The 18153-nt window shown below is 38.9% G+C and overlaps 1 protein-coding gene across 2 annotated transcripts in view; it reads right to left on the reverse strand.

Moving 5' to 3' along the window:
* Window positions 1-391: 391 nt before the first annotated feature.
* The window catches only part of mtus2b (microtubule associated tumor suppressor candidate 2b), a 49562-nt gene continuing 31800 nt past the window's right edge, over window positions 392-18153 (reverse strand). For both annotated transcript variants that reach the window (XM_082180903.1, XM_082180904.1), the window contains exons 6-15: window positions 17664-17762; window positions 16299-16498; window positions 9527-9593; window positions 7804-8018; window positions 6403-6508; window positions 6076-6149; window positions 5891-5989; window positions 3692-3811; window positions 2319-2416; window positions 392-825 (exon numbers count right to left, since the gene is read on the reverse strand). In XM_082180903.1, the coding sequence (XP_082037029.1) occupies window positions 618-825; window positions 2319-2416; window positions 3692-3811; window positions 5891-5989; window positions 6076-6149; window positions 6403-6508; window positions 7804-8018; window positions 9527-9593; window positions 16299-16498; window positions 17664-17762 (1286 nt within the window). In that variant the 3' untranslated portion in view covers window positions 392-617. The remainder of the gene's footprint in view (window positions 826-2318; window positions 2417-3691; window positions 3812-5890; window positions 5990-6075; window positions 6150-6402; window positions 6509-7803; window positions 8019-9526; window positions 9594-16298; window positions 16499-17663; window positions 17763-18153) is intronic.

An 18153-nucleotide genomic window follows, 5' to 3' on the forward strand; every position in this document is an offset into this window, starting at 1 on the left:
ATGCCGTGCCAACCACACAACTTTGCGATGCTGTTTGCAAATGTTCGTTGGGACTATGGTTTCGGGAAACAGAAACATTGAACTATGTTGGTAACAACAGAACTTGAGACCATTATTGGCTAGCAATGCTTTTGGGAAAAGTACCACTGAATGATTCTTTCATGAATAGGACTGATTTTGTTCAACTCACTGAAAGTTGAAAATGATCAGTGAACTTCAATTTGTAAAGCGTAAAAGCTTAAGTCCCCATTAATTGTACTGTCATTGCATGAAAAAGAGCAACAATGACAATTTTATGTTTTATGTTCCACATTGAAGTCAGTCATGCAGGTTTGGAATGAGTAAATAATGACAAACTAATGGGTGAACTATCCCTTCTCTAATACTTGCCTCAGTAATGCTCAAACTCAAACCTTGATCACTGTATTAAAGCCTATCAATGTTCAGTAAGAGCAACTTACAATGAATACAGTAACGAGTAAGTTGAGACGTGATGAAACAGAAAACGCACTGGGTTAGAGGTGTGGAAGCATCTTCTGTTCCATCCAATCAGAAAGTTAAAGATACAAAAAAGGACCAAAACAGAGTGTCAAAGAAAGCGGCGGAGAATTGGACACTCATCTAGGGAAGGGCTGTTGTCGGGAGGGTGAAGAAGGACCAGAGACTGGTCGATGAAGAGGCGACTGGGTGGGAGACATTCGAGGGCTCAACTCGCCCGTTTGAAGACGCCACATAAGCTCTTCGTTGGTGCGACTCAGTCGCTTCTTCTCGTTGCTTTCTTTCTCAACGTACACCTGCAGGTTGGCGTTTTCCTCTGACAGTTGCCTGGTAGAATAGAGGAAACAACTAATGAGAATTGTTCTGTAGCTTTAGGCCACGTGCACACTGTAAAGTTTCAGGAGTGACAACCGCATTTAAAATACAGGAGTGTATCCTATCCCCTAAATCAGTGGTTCCCAATCCTGGTCCTGGGGACCCACAGCTCTGAACATTTTGTATGTCTCCCTCATTTAACACACCTGATTCAGATCATCAGCTCGTTAGGAAAGAGCTCTGAACTGAACTGGGTGTGTCAGATAAAGGAGACATATAAAATGTGCAGAGCTGTGGGTCCCCAGGACCAGGATTGGGAACCACTGCCCTAAATTATCGTTCCGTGTTTGTACGGAACACGACTCAAAATTGTGATGATTGACAGCATGGTAATCATTGCGACGTTCTGGCATCTTGTGTGTTTGGTGTCCGTTAAGTAATATTACAGCAATCAAAGATTCGCTATGTTCTGCAATTTTAACTAAACCTCCGTCGACAGAGGCGTTGTGTTTTCTTTATGCTTGTAAGGCTCCTACGCAGAGCTCGATCTTGAAGGTTTGCCATGTCCACTTATTATAAGTGTTATTTGAGTTTGCTGTCTGCTTTTAAAGTGATCAAGTGTATGGAGTTATTAAAAGTTGGGAAGGTGCGGATCGCAATATTTTGGGTCTTATTTTCAATATAAAGCATTTGTACTTACGGTACTTTAGTTTATTATGGGCTTGTTCTTGTTCATTGTTTTTTGTAATAAGATCTGGTGAGTCAAGCCTTGTAACTCTTTCCTTGTGGTTTTCTTGCAACACACACATACAGAAGAGACACACATCTCTGATACACGTTTGAATACGTCATTAACACCTAACTGTTTAGTTCCGTTCTACTCACAATGTATATGGATGTAGAATGCGGTTGTCACTCCTTTAAATTACTAAACTCTGTATAGAACAGGATTAAGCACTAAAAGGTGAACTGATAAACGAATTTAACTGCAGTATGAATGTGGCATTAAAGTAGTCATAGTGAGGAAATCACAATTTCATTGCTCTTTTGAAATAAGAGTTTCTGTCATGACAACTCTCAAGAGTGTTTGGCATGGTAACGTGACAATGTTGATATGTTTGGTCTTGTCGGAGTAGATCTGCTACGCTGTTGCTGCTGCAGAGCAAGTACGGGACTTGCTACTGCCAATACATACAACACGCTGCTGTGAACAAGACATGATGCTGCTGTACAATATAGCATACATGAATTACCCATAGCTGATCTATACAGGTGGAGCTGGGGAAGGTGGAGGGTTTGAAGGTTGAGCAGCGAGATCATTGGCTACTGATATAGCAGAAACCAACCAGCTGTGCCTTATAGAGAGTGATGTGATGAATTGCAAGCAGATTGAGTTAAGGATCTATTAGCATGCGCAGTCTGGAATTTTATGACAGAATTTTGTATTTGATTTACTTCCTACTCAGTACCTTTAATGGTATAAACTAGAAATGTTTTATAAAGACCTGGACGTTGCGACGTTGCGGTCAATCCTGTCTTTTAGGTCTTCATTTTGCTGCTGCAACACCTGAATACGCTCCTCCAACAGAACGTTCTTTTGGGCCTGTGCAAAAATATGACAAACACTAAATCACTGTGACATTTCTACTTTCAAAGGAGAACTTAGTAATTTATTCCTTATTATGTAAATTCAAATGAGATGGAAACTCCAGTCATATCAGAGGATATAACAAGTGTTTAATTATATGGGGGTGGGGGGTGGTGGTGGTGGTGGTGGGGGGTTACCAACAATGTATCTTGTTAAGTGTTATTTGACACTTTTTTTGGGTGACAAATACACCTGCATATCAGGCATTTCTTATGGCCTTTGTAAAACCTTTGTTTTGCCTGATAACACATCCACACTGATAGGTGTCAGTATAAGTTTAAAATGTATAAGAAGACTATCGTAAAACTTAAGTACAACTTTAAAGACCCCATGAAACCTGTCCTACGTTGACCGATTCCATTTCGAAATAGAAGTGTGGGTGGGACATATGGAAGAGGTGCACTGGGTCCAAAATCAAAAACTTCCAAACAATATAGTATGCAATAAACAGTACACCAAAAGAGTAGTATGTCCGAATACAAAGTATTTGAAAAACAGAAGGCGAAAATCCCTGGATGACCTACTACTTCTGCTGAGATTCTGAAGTGCGCATTTGATGAACACTTTACTATCCTGTGAGGCCACTGGGAGAGAATTTATGAATGGCAGTGAAGCGACCCACCTGACGCTGTAGGTCATGTAACATTATACAACGGATAGTTCCGGTCCTTGATTCTGATTGGTTGAGCCGCGTTCGAAGTTACTCAGCAAACATAAATTACTCAACAAACATACACCTGTGAAGCAATAAGCCCCTTGAAGCCGTGTTTTACAGTGATTTTAGAACAGATAAGAGGTGTTGTTAGGCACGCACGGAGCGGCTTCACAGGGCGTATTGCTTTAGTAAAACACATGGCAGATGTAGAACGTCCAAATTTTGCGATGTAAATTCAAATGTAGTACCTACTCGGACAGTACGCGATTTCAGACGCAGTGGTGGTCTTTTTTTATTACTTTAGTTACGCCACAAACTATGATTGGCTACTTTCTGATTGGAAGGGGGAGGGACATTCTCATTTTATAGAGCATTTGATTGGACAGAAATCTGTGTAGTGCAACATGAGTCATCAATATTTTTGGCCTATTTTCCTATAAAAAAGACTGTCACTTTTACACATATCTGCTAAAACTAAACTTTTGTTTATGAGTACAGGGAATAAAAGTCACAAAACATCTAATTTCATGGAGATTTTAATAATTAAAGCCATCTCTTTCTCCATTGTAATTCACCATTTTTTCCAGCTCTGAAATTTTGAGCTCCTGTTGATGAATCTGCTGGTTCTTCATCTCCAGAACCTCTTTAAGACTCTTCAGGTCCTCCTCAATATGCTGATATGGAGCAAGAGCATCCTGTACACACACACACACACACACACACACACACACAAATTCAAATTACTTCAAATCTGAATCACATAGCTAATCACATCTAATCATATAATTACCAGAATTTGATTATAATTATTTGATAAAATATAAATTAACTACAATTTATTAAGTATAAAGTATGCCTATGTACAGTATAAGCTTCTTAAAACCATTTTAATTAACACAATTAAGAATTTAATGAATCAATTAATTTTTCTTTTAATGTATGAGCTAAACCAGGTACACTCTTAAAAATAAAGGTTATTAATTGGCATCTATGGTTCCATGAAGAACTTTTAACATCCATGGGTCGTTTACATTCCACAAAAGACTCTTTAGAGTGCAGAATAGTTCTTTAGATTATTACAATATTCTTCACACTAAGGAAAAAACTTTCTTTTAATAACTTACTGAAAGGTTCTTTGGGGAACCAAAAATGGCTCTTCTATAGGGGCTTTTGCACTGGGTAGTTATAGGAACTCAGTTAGAGGAAATAGCCACCAGGACGGTCCCCCGAGGACTACATTTTCCCCTAGGGCCATTTTCCTGGTTGCATTTACACCGCTAGTAGGAACTCTGAAGTGACATAAATTAACGCACAGCATTCAACAGCTGGAGGATGGAGGACGGCGTGATCGGAGCTGTGTTTTTGTTGTGTCTTGGGTTTCGTGATAACGGAGATGGAATGTAGACGTATAAATTATGTGATTAAAAGAGCAAAAAGGAGGGCTAAGAGACTAAATATCCTACGACAACTTGCAGTGCTATTGGATATTTCCTACTTCCCACATCAGAAGTCGTGATTGGAAGCTCGTCGCATTCAAGTGCTTTGTTGTCGGAAAGAACAGGAATCATGGAGGACAGCAGGTTTATTCTTGCCTATTTATTGGGGAAATCTTCTTGAAGCCAAAAAGATATTTAGCAACCCATTCATGGACAAAGCTATCTATAGTCAGCTTGCTGCAGATTCTGGAATTGCGTTCAAATACAGCCTATTTTAGCTGTGTATAAAACATAAAATACGCTTCAAATAACTTTTTATATACGTATGTAAATATGCACTACTTTAACGACAAGACGGCGTCGCTGTTGTGGAAAAAAACGAATAAAGAATTGCAGTCACAGCAGCAATCGTTCTCCTCTCTTTTTTTAGTTTATGTTTTAAGTTTATGGCACGGCCAACTCAGGAACTTTGGTATCAAAATTATCCCCAAGCTTCCCAGTGGTACATAATATGACTTGAGAGGGCGTTCATATCCAATTTTTAACTAGACAGCTTGTGTTTATGATTAGTGTGTTTACATGGCCTTTAGGGTTGTGGTGTTCCGTATGGCATGCGATCGGCCAATTAAAGTACACTTACATCACTGGTACTTCCTGGGTTAGACCCTACTCTGAAGTAAGAGCTAATTTAGTTCCTATAACTAAAGTCATTCCCAGTTCCTGCGGTGCGAACATGCCAAAAAGTAGGTTCTTCCACCAATAGTTATAGGAACTATGAAAACGTTCCTCCAGTGCAAAAGCCCCTTATGTCATCGTTTAAAAAAAAAAAAACGTTTGAAACCTTTATTTTTAAGAGTATAGAGAAGGAAAGAAAGTAAACAAGTGTCCAGTATACAAACTCCTTCAACACTGTTTAAAATGCATCCCTGGATGTCCAGAGTGAGCCGAGGACGGTGACCAAAAAATGAACATTCTGCAAATCATTCATCCTCATTCCAGATCTTTCTTTTGAAGAACACAGAGGACACATTTTTGGGGGGAAAAAATGTGGCACTTTATTTTACAGTCCTGTTTCACATGTACATACTATATACTTATTGTAGTAATTACAATAACTGGGTAATAACTATGTGCTAGTCCTGAACCTAAACCTAACCTTAACCCATGTAGTTACCTTATATTACTCAGTACTTTCTTGGTAAGTACACTGTAAGTACATTGAAAGTGCACGTACTGTAAAATAGAGTGAAAAAAAGAAAGAAGCATTTCCTGGGGATGAACTTTTCTCTAAATACCACTCGCCACACACAAATCAAAAGAGAACATCAAGGACAGTACCACTATCTGCTCATCCGTGCTTCTGCGCAGTGCTTCTTCAAAACGCTTGGCTCGGTCTCGCAGAGTGCGGTTCTGAAATGTCAATGTGTCCACCTGATCCTAAACACAGCACAGAAACACACCCCTTTACACATGCCCTCATAAATACAACACATGTTGGCATTCAGAGTGAGGACATGCAGTACCTGCAGTGAGAGTCTGAGTTTCTCAAATTCCTCTTCCATTGACCTCTTTTGCTGCTCATGTGCCATCTTCAGGTCTAAAAAGAAACAACCAGTTCATGTTAGTAAGAACACACTGATGAAGAGGAATTAACACACAGTTTGGATTCAACAGTCTGTAGTGATGTTGTTAAGCAGAAGTTACCAGAGCTTTCTTAGTGGGCCAAACCTATTTGCTACTATAGACCTTCTAGCTCAAATAACGCTGTCTAAGTAGGCAGCTCGCTAGATTTTTAGACAGTCGCTTTGATTTCTGGGAGTGTGATGGATGTGTCTGTCAGCAGGACTCACTCTTGATGGTTCTGGTGTGTTCTTCTTGTAAAGTGGCCAGTGTGGCACCATGAGTCGCTTCCATCTCCACCATGGCCGTCTCATGGTTTTCACTCATCTCCTCGATCTAACAACAAAAACGGTTGTTTTCAGCGTTTAAAAGGTGCTCTGGAATATTAGATTATTTTAACTCAAATGCAGCAATTTCTGTATAACGTATATTCGACCGTAGCAGCATAGTACCATAGTAAATTCCCATCAGCCGCGTTTCCATCAAAATTCCACCGACAATTTGTCCCAGGAATTTTTTTCCCCCAGATCTGTTGCTGTCTGCGTTTCCATCGCTGTCTAAAGCACCGTGAAGATTAGGCTAATTAGTCCGGTGACATAGGACTGCGCGCTACTTTACAGTTTCCGCTGGATTTCATCCTCTGAATAATTTATAATATATAAGCTGTAATGTAGTTAATCTGGTTTATTTATTTTCTCTATTTCTTCTTTTTGGCTAGCTGAAGTTCTGAATGGCCGGTAACTTAAAGATTATTAAAAGCCTGAACCTTGTCATCGGTCCATTGGTCGTATTTTTTAAACTACATTGTTGATTCGGATAGCAAACAACTCTTACTGCACGCACCACAACAGACTTGATGGTGGTTGAAATAAAATGTCAACCATTCAAAATGCTGCGTGAACTCAACCAATCAGCATGTTCGGCACCCAAGTACCACCCCTGAACTTTGAAAAAGTACTACCTCGCCAGCAGGGACTTTCTGAGGGGGGGATATTTACCTGGAACTTCATTAAGACCCTGGTTCCTGTGGTGGAAACACACCGAGTACCACCCCAAAGTCCCTAGTTCCTGGGGAAAGTTCCTGCGGTGGAAACGCGGCTATAGTATATCAATTTATGTGTCAAGTTCACCAAACTTGAATCCAACGTTTTAACTAGTTCACGTCAAAATTGAAGTATACTTTGAGTTACTTTTCAGACTACATAAACATGCAAACACCTTCCAGGCTTTTTTAACCCTCGCTGAGCCTTCACACTATGCAGTCCTTTGTGTATAATGCTAAAATAAGATCCTCTTCAAGGTGTGTCAATGATAATCTCAGGCTGAATCCGAAATCGCCCCCTATACCATTAAATAAGGCGCTATTTGAGGGGACAGCCATTTGTAGTGGTGTCCAAAACCATAGTGGACGTTATCTAGTGCACTCATTCAATCACACAATGCACCGCAATAATGAGCCGCATACAACCGATGTACGCTCAACGGCTGTCCGAATTCACTCACTCATTTTTATCCACTCCTTCAAGTGAACAGTATTAGTGGACTAACGTAGGGAATAGTGAATGAGGATTTAGAGGCACGATTTCGAGATTCAGCCCCAGTCTTTACACCCTGTTACTTCCTCGTCTCACCTGGTCCTGGTGCTGGGAGCGTAGCTGCACCAGGTGGCTGTTCTGTTGTTGCCGGAGTCGCTGAATCTCAGAGTTGTGCTCCTCTACCAGTCTCTCCTGTAGGGCCTTGAGCTCCTGCTGTTGCTCCTCTTGGAGTGCTTTCAGCTCCCGCTCAAAACTCTGCTCCAGCTGAGCCTTCTCACCCTGCAGACGCTCCCATCGCTGAACACTGACCACTGGACAGACCGAACATTGTTTGTTATGGGCAGTGAAAAGGACATACTTAACCTTGAGAAAATGTTTATTGTTAGTAGCTACAAACCAACATCTGGTGTCAAAATTGAAGTTTGAGTTACAGATTTAAATATGCAAAAAAAAAATCTTTCAACCTTTGTACCTATTCTGGTGAAGAAATTAAATAATATATGAGCTGTTTTATTTTCTATTAATTAAATATGGGATTTGCACATTTTGACAACAATGTTACCAAAATTTGTGCTTTACCTAAATAAAAATATTTTTAATCCTAACATATAAAAACCCCTGATTTCTGTACTCTTGCAATATTATAGCAATTAATATTAAATGATCAACATTTATTATTCACCAGAATAGGTACCAAGGTTCAAAGAAACAGGTTCACACATTGAGCATAAATAAAGCTGTCACTCAGGCTGGCAATTTTGACACCAAATGTTAGTTTGTAGCAGTTATTTTAGTATTATTGAGATGCTACAGTATTTGTTTATTGGGATGCTAATATATTTATATTTTCTGTTTTCATTTTAGTTTCAGTTAAAATCTTAGTAATTTTGCAGTATTTTTTTTATTTTTTATATCTATATAGTTTTTTTAAATACATTTTTATTTGCTCAGTTTTTTTTTTTTTTTTTTTATCAAGATAAACTAAATAAAAATGGGAAATATTGCCTTGGCAATTAGCTGTAATAACATAAGTTTATGTTTTTGTATATATTATTTTTTATTTCAGTTAAATTCATTTAACGTCCATAATAAACCATAATAAACCTGGTTTGTAGCTATTGATAAATTTAAATTTCCCATAAATTAAAGAAAAACATTTGTTTGAATAACTACGGTTGAAGCTTGAGCTTGACGAATGCAGAAATGCAAAATTATCAAATGGACAATCTGCACTGTAGAAAGAGAACAAGTCATGTTTCTTGGGTGTGACAATTTTAAGGAATAGCATATTTTTCATAATAAGGGGAAATCATACTGTAACAGAGTTGCATGCAAAATAACAGATGAATACAGTGTATTTGGTGATTAAAAATTAAACTAAATATCAATCAAAATTATGACATTGTATGGTTTTATACGAGATATTTGATGCATTTAAAACTAGCTGATTTTCATCCTAGCTTAATTGTATATTACAAAATAGTTTACCTACCAAATTTCAAACTTTATAAACAAAATAAAATGGAATTGTGCCACTAAAGCTTCCAAAAAAAAGGGTGAGGACACACCAAAGTGTGCCATATTTGTAGAATATGACACTCAACTTCACTTCAAATGATGTGGGACGAGTCATGTGCCAAATTAAATATGAGGGAGATGGAAAGACAAAAATGCCGTTAACAAATATGCAATCTGAGAAGGTCAGTTTGTTTTTTATTTCTTGAGTGGTTGACCTCATTCTAACATTTGTGAGTATGCAGCAGCACAAGTGGGCGACATGAGATCACTGTTGTGTGTGTGATGTCCAGAGAAGACTTACCCACTTCATCCCTGATCCTGGCTAACTGCAGGGATAACTCCCTCTCCTTCACGACAGCGCTCTCGCTCTGGAAAACACACATGAAGAGATACACAAATGTGTTATGAATTTCTCCACACAGAATCTGCAAACTCGCATGAGTGTAGGGGAAAATTAGGCAGTGGAACTGATGTTCAACAGTGATGTGTTATCAAACGTTAAATCAAAAATGTTTGTTATGAATAAACATGAGGGATGAATCTGCAAAATTGCAAATAACTCTATGCAGCTCACTTTTAGCCAAATAAAACATACCAGCCAAAATACCACTTTAAAAAAGGACTTATTTATGCTTTTTTAAATGTTCAACTTCCTTTAGTGTGTAATGTTGCTGTTTGAGCATGAACCAGGTCTGCAAAGTTACAAAGCACAAAGTCACTCCAAAGGCAATTGTTCTCTAAATATGAGTAAACACATTTTCTGAAACGTCTCCATTGTAGTCTTGAGTTTTGAGTATTCCTCATTTAAATAATTCACGCTCAAGGAACACGCAAAATAAATGGACGAGGCCTGGTTGAGTTTGTTAGTACTGTGTTGAAACTCATGGTTATAGTAAGGGGCGTGACATTTCCCAACACACTTGAAGCAGTTAACCAATCACCAAACACACTGGCCCGGCCGACCAATCAGAGCACATTGCACTTTTCAGAAGGAGGAGCTTCATAGAAACAGGAACTAAACAGGGGTGCGTTTCCCAAAAGTTTAGTTAGCCAACTATTCCATCATTACCAATATAGTTAAAAAATTATACAATGAACATTCGCAAACTTACGTGGTCGGAGCAACAGCTCTCGACATGTTTTTAGAAGCATGGTTTTTGTTTCAAATGACATGTGGACTTAAATAGATCTGCTCTTGCAAGTTAGCAAGCAAACTGTGATTCAGTACATTATATATTTCATCCCATTTAAATATAGGTACATATACACATTGATCTATATATTTTAGCATGTCATTAATCAGCACCTTTTTGAAGAGTCACATGTGCATGATAAATACGATGTACGCGGGAATCCACGATGAGTCAATCATCAAATAAAGCAAAACGACAGGGAGCAAAAACAGTGAAGTCATCCACAGTTCGTTACGGATGCTGCAATTAATGTGAAAAATATTTTTTGAACTTCCAAGCATTAAAAATCTATTCTAGTAGACCCCATAAACAAAATCAAGACTTTGAAAAATGGCATAATAGGTCCCCTTTAAACAAGATATCTCTGTATACCAGCAGCACACATAATTAAATACAAAACAATGTTCCTCAACCCTTAAATGAACCCATTAAGCTCCAGATAACCATGTCTCAGACTTCTATCTAACTAATAGTACCTCTATCTGTTAATAGCACATTTTCTCCAAAGTGACATAAATAACAGGAATGTTTGATGATGCCACAACATAATGAGATGTTTATGTTCCAGACTTGTTAATAAGAATCAATGTCAGCAAATGATACGCCATGAGTCAGCATTTTAACACTGCAGTCATGAATCCTACACTCATTCATCTCCAAACGCCATCTGCTGTTAAAAAACACCTGGCCCTCTCACACTGTAAACAAACAGCAGGGTCTAGACCCCATGACCCCAAAAATGCCCTGACCTGTCATCACTGTGTCACATCTACAGCTCTCACCCAATCAGATCTTCCTCCAGCACACAACATAACACGCAGATCCCTGGAGAGAGTCTTTCCATGAATACTAATCCAACTGGCTCGTTCCTCAGCGTAGTTACCTTTCATTTCCTGCTGCGAAAGGTCTATAATAGTGAGAGCAAGGCGGTCTCAAGGACTCAGTCGCCACCTATAAAACAAAAGATAAATCTGTAGGGTGTAACACTGTTACAACCCAACACACCTACAGCTTAAACATGCTTTAAAAACACATATCATACATGGACTTTCTTAATAGTGATATCTGATGAGCATCACTGTTACTACTGCTCATCTCAGGGGTTAGGACTTTAAATAAACCCATTTAAACACCTTCAAAGCAACTACCCAGAAGACCCTAGTGACAACATAGCAATGGACAAACAACCACTCAGAATACCTTATAGCAACCACCCAGAAAACCATATAATCCACATAGAAACTGCTCAGCAACAAGCAACACACATGGCAACACCCTAGCAACCACCCATATAAACTTAGCGACCACGTGGTTATCTGCAAACTGCCACCTTAGCAACCACATAGTAACGCCCTAGCAATTGGCCAGAACACCACATTAACCACATGACAACACATAAATAACCACACACAACTCCTAAGAAACCAAAATGCAACACCCTAGCAACCCCCCAGAACACTTTAGTGACCACATAGTATCCAGCAAACAACCATTCACAACACCTTAGCAACCACGTAGCAACACCTCAGCAAACACAGAGAACACTACAGCAAGTGCATAGCAGCACATAAAGAACCACTCACAACACCTTAGAAACAACATAGCAATGAACAATCAACCACCCACAACACTACAACAAGTGCATAGCAACACATAAAGAACCACTCACAACAAGTTAGCATCCACATAGTAATGACCTATCAAACACCCAGAACACTACAGCAAGTGCATAGCAACACATAAAGACCCCCTCACAACAACTTAGCAACCACATAGTGACGGCTTAGCAACCACCCAGAGCACTACAGCAATTGCAAAGCAACACATAAAGAACCACTCACAACACCTTAACCACACAGCAACACCCAAGCCACTCACTCAAGAACCATTCACAACACCATAGCAACCACATAACGACCACCCAGAACAAAACAGCAAGTGCATAACAACACATCAACAACCACTCACAAAACATTGGGAAGTTTGGGAACCACATAGCAATGCCCTGGCAACCATCCAAAAACATCCAACCGCTCCAACACTGTGGCGACAAGTTTTGCAAGGGCAACACTGACAATTTCTTCAGAAAATGTTAAAATCTAGTAGTGGCATCATCCATGCTCATATCATGCAATGTTTCATTTCAAATGCATTAATATAAAAAGGTCAATAAAGACCAAAAGTGCTTTAAAACAATAGAATTATGATATCAGACCATCTGCATCAAGTGTCAGACTCAGCATTCAGGGTGGGGCTTCCCTCTCCGTGAGAGCACATGTTTGTCTTCACTGACAGCGTGCGCACACATACACACACACACACACACACACACACACACACACACACACACACACACACACACACACACACAACCATCATCACAAAGTATATAAAATGATGAATGTTGAATGAATATGAAATAAACCAGGTCTTATGCAAAAAGCATCACTGGTCCTACTTTAGCGAACAAGTCACAGAGCAAGAAAGCAGCATCACACACACTCTTCCTGGCATTGTTTCTGTAGTATCCGAACAGCATGTAGGATGGAGACACAGAGAGAGACATTGGCTCATGCTAGGACAAAATGTAGCTTTATAAAAACCTGTCAGGGGAATAACATACGCACACCGACTGAGAGAGAGAGAGAGAGAGAGGGAGTGGAGGACAGACAGACAGGAGGAGTTAGGGAGAATGTGGTAGAAAAAGCTTAAAATCACCCAACAAACGACCTTACCTCATCCTGTTTTTAGCGTCATAGGCTGACTATTTCAACGAGTCGTGTGAGTCTGCGATTCTACACATGTTCTTCAGACAACCCCCAAGCCTCTCTCTCTCTCACACACACACACGCACACACTCGGAGATGTTGGGAGGAGGAGGGGTGAATGATGGAGAGATAGAAGAACAGGAGAATGAGATCAATAAAGAAGAAAATAACACGTGTGCATTGTCTGATACCACTGGGTCCACGGACACACATTTTCACATACAAGCATTCAATCAGACGAGGGAAAGCATTCCAGATGAAATATGATAAACAACATGTCCTATAGTACAGTGACAACACTTAAACTATGGTAATCATGACATTTGCGGTTGTGTGCAATAAATCCCAAACAATCCCATTTGGAACCAAGCTTTGTGTGCTTGTTTACTACATAACAACACCCTAGTAACCATCCAGAACACCCTAGAGACTGCACAGAAACACACCAACATCCACCCACAACCCTTTAGAAACCACAAAGTAGCAATGCCCAAAACCAATATGATAGCAACATGCTAACAGCCACTCAGAACACTTTAACAACCATATAGCAACACCATGGAAACCATCCTGAACAACCTAGCAACTGCATAGCAACATGCAAATACTCACAACACCTTAGCAATTATATAAAAATATCCATCCAGAACACCCTAGTGGCCAAGTAGCATCAACCACTCAGAACACTTTAGCAATCAAAAAAGTAGTAACACCCTAGCAACCCCCCACAACACCATAGCAACTGCACACACCCATTGACAACACTACTAATACTCGTTTTTGAAAACAAATCATGGCTTGCCAATTCAAAAAGGTTTTAAGGTTAAAGAGTAGGGCTGTAAAATTAAAATTCTAATATCGAATATTTGTCAAATTTAAAATAAAAATCCACATTTGAATGGAAAAATGGCGCATTCAAATTTTGCACGAGATGTGATGATGATGTAAAAGTCGTTGTTGCGTTTTAATGTTTTTGTTAGCCTATCCAGTAAAACCCACTAGATGCGGCGCTGCTGCGTTGTTTATTCAAAACATTGCAGAAACAGAGAAGCTTAATACGGAGAAGATCTTGGTTACGTCAAAGCAGTAACCAAGCTGTTCACACAGAACGCGTTTTCTACACTGCTTTTCCATTGTTTTCTATGTAAACATGCGCTAGACGGACATCTTTGACCATTACACTTGCGTCTCGTAACAGAGAGCCGAATGTTTAGAAAGCCATGTAAAGTAAAAAGAAGTTCGACTTTAAAGGGGTCCTATTATGCCCTTTTATGAAGTCTTGATTTTGTTTTTGGGGTCTACTAGAATATGTTTTCATGCTTGATTGTTCAAAAAACACATTAGTTTTCACATGTTACATTATTACAGCACCTCTCTCCCCAGTCTGGATGAATGCGTTGTTTTTGATGAAGCCCCTCCTTCCGAAATGTGCTGTGATTGGTTAGCTGGCCCAGTGTGTTGTGATTGGCAGCGCTTAGAGTGTTTTTGGGAAATGTCCCGCCCCTCCATAACCGCAAGCTCTACTCAGATGTAAATATTAAGGATGGCGTCAATTTCAAACCAATTCAAGCCTGATTCAGACTTAAGAATGTTAACGAACAAGAGGATCGTGCAGGACGGATTTCATAGGACGTTTCGGAGTTGTTGTTTTTAAAAAATGTCTTATACATTTTAGATACGATGTTATACACCATTTAATCATGATTTTTTGGGGGGAAAACTAGTAATACAAACAGTATTCGAAGGGGCGGTGAACAGTCTTACAAGAGCGAGAGCTTACAAAAGCAACAGTAAACACTACATCAATACTGTAATGTTAGCTAGCAGGCTAGCGGAGGCAAAGCTTTGCCCTTTCTTTACATCGTAGCAACCACATAAAACATATAATTGTAATTAATAGAAAAAGCAACTACAAATAGTAAGACATACGAACAAGATGAGATCCCTAAACAACAGATTGTCCCGACAAAGTGGGAACTGCTCCATTTCAGGAGAAGCTTTTGTGCGTAGCCTGCAGCTGTTCTCCATAAAATGTGCAGCACACAGATAAACGTTGGGATTATAATGTTCAGGAACAGTGTTAAAAATAAATTCTAAGTTCGTCAGCCTTAAGAAGGTCAAACAAATAAGTTTTGGAAATGGGTGGGAAAACAGTGTCTCTTCAATATAGCGACAACACTGTCTTCTCTAGCGCAGCTCAACCAGGCCTCGTCCCCTTATTTGCGTATTCCATGGACGGAGATTATTTAAATGAGTAGCATTTTGACTTCATAAGATCTGAGAAAATCACGTTGTAGTCCAAACGAGCCGTTCGTTGTAGTTCTTGAAAAGGGGATTCTGTTAAATAAAAACTCCCTTTGGAGTAAACTTTGAGCTTTGTAACCTTGCAGATCTTTTTTATGCTCAAACGGAAACATTTTCACACTAACTAAAGTTGTAAAAAAGTGGAAAAATAGGACCCCTTAAAAAAACGTCTCAAGACTTGGTAGGGCTTTTTCCATTCCACAGCTACTCGTGTTTTTAGACTCAAAAAGTACTCCCGTGTGATCACCGCTTCGGCTCTTCGTTATAAACTAGGCATAAATGCATGATGCTGTTTTGTTCATAATTGTTTACGTAATTTATTCAATTAAATTTGATTTATAAACATTAGTATAAACCTTATGCACTTATTTTCAGACACTCATGTAATTTGTATTGCTTTGAATAAACAAATTCATGTTTTGCTCACTGCGCCCTCTTGTGGCCTCAGGAGACAAGCCTAACTGAAACTATGCCTTTTAAATTTGAATATAATTTGAATATTAGTAATATTTTAGTATAAAATTCCAATTTAGTTTTTCAGCCATTTTGACAGCCCCATTAAGGTGTTTCCCTTTGACCCCCTGGGCTCTTGAACAACACTTGATCAAAACTGGCCTTCTCTGACTGCCTCGTTTCCACAAATTGATTCTTTCAAACAATTTTTCAGCAGTTCATTTACATCATCGTAAACTTTGACTTCTGGGTAATCCCTATTTGGGATTGAACCTGCAACCCCTTGTGGTACCATCATGGTCTTAACTATTAAGTTAGACACAGTGGTGTCCTATGAAGACTTTGAGAGCGTCACCTTCTGGCAGAAGTGTTGTGTGCTGATGGTGAACACATCCAGGCATCGTGAAGACTTCCTGAGCTCCTCCTGCAGGATGATCAGCTGCCGGGCCTGATCTTCACATCTCTCTTTCAGTCTCTGCATTATCAACTTCTCCCGCTCGGCATCCACACCGTCTGAACGCCCGCCCAGACGGGCCACACATGACTTCTGACGCACTGGGTGATATGAAGAAATATGATGAAGAAGAAAAAAACTAGTTAGTACGAGAATGAAATTTCTTATGCTATTTTAAAGGTTCCTAATTTTGTTTTGGAGGTCTCCTACAATAGGTTTACATGCATCCAATACCAAAAGGGAAAACCAAACCTTTAAAGGGATAGTTCACCCTATGAAAATTCTGCCATCTTTTACTCAACCTCAGGTTGTTCCAAACCTGTATGAGTTTATTTACATTTTAACATACAGTCAAACCAAAGATTATTAAGACACCAGATATTATTTTTTATATTTTTTTTTACTAGTGGGTGCAGGACTTTATAGTTCATTTATATAAGTGAGGATAGCAAAATAAAGTAAACTGTGATACCCAAAAATTCTTCATACAGTGGACTACCAGTAAAATGTATAAATTATTCAGGCACTTTGACCTGAACATGTTTTGCTTAAGTGTTTTTTCTTTAATTGCTAATGCGACCTTTTTACACCACAGACTGAACTAATTTAAGCATTGCTTGGTAATTGGTTTACCTACATTGGTATTATCTAATTGAGTACTTAAATTTAACAGCTGACAGCTATTCAACCTAATTCATTTGTGAGACATTTCATTTCATTTCATCAGTGAAATATCAACTGATTTGATAACTGAGTTCTTGTCGTATTTTATAACCATTTTCTAAACTATAGCGAATAAACTGAGAATGTGAGAAATATTGAAGGTGTCTGAATATATTCCACACTATTTCTATTTTCACTGTATCGATTGGCCAAATAAATGAAGTGAGCATAAAGGACCTCTTTCAAAAACAACAATCTTACCAATCCCAAACAATCGTTAACATGGATCATCCAATCATCAAAACTGACATTATGTATTGGCATGTTCCATTTATTGTGTATTCCAATGGAATTATTGAGAATACAGAAATAAAATAACTGAGCAAAACGTAAAATAATTATTTTAAGACCTGTGGTGTAAATTTTTGTCCCATTAGTCTGGAAGCATTAGTGAGGGAATTACTCTCCGGTTTCCTAATGGAAGTCTTTAGTCTTCACAGTGTTGCTATGACAACCACTAGTAGCTGGTTAATGAGGGATGTGAAATGACAGTGGGAGGGGCGAGTGGAAGCAATAGACCTCACACGGTCACGGGACACTCACCGGGGGACTGAGGCTTGGGACAGACCACTGCAAACCTCTTCGGGGACGACACAATGGGACGGCTGATTTCTCCATCCCTTTGAAACTCCTTTCTAGAGGCTGTAGAGAAACAAAGAGCGCATTTATTATATGATACAGTAGCTTTACATAAGGATAAAGTAAGTGCTGAAAGTGTCCACTAGCTGGAGCCCTCGGTCCACTAATGTTTCTCTCATACTGTGACTGCAGTGATCAGCTATGGTGCAATGCATACTTCAGCCACTAAAGGGCCCTTCAAGAATATATATATATATATATATATATATATATAAAAATAAATAAAAAATCTAAATCAACTCTGAATACTGAAGAACATGTTACATGTTATATTATATATATTTGTAATATATTATTCAGCAAGATCACTGCTGAATTGATCAGAAGTGACAGTAAAAACATTTATAATGTTGCAAAAGATTTAATTTAATGCTGTTATTTTGAACTTCATAAA

Source organism: Leuciscus leuciscus (assembly GCF_965113295.1).
Source record: "Leuciscus leuciscus genome assembly, chromosome: 9".
Classification (NCBI taxonomy): Eukaryota; Metazoa; Chordata; class Actinopteri; order Cypriniformes; family Leuciscidae; genus Leuciscus; species Leuciscus leuciscus.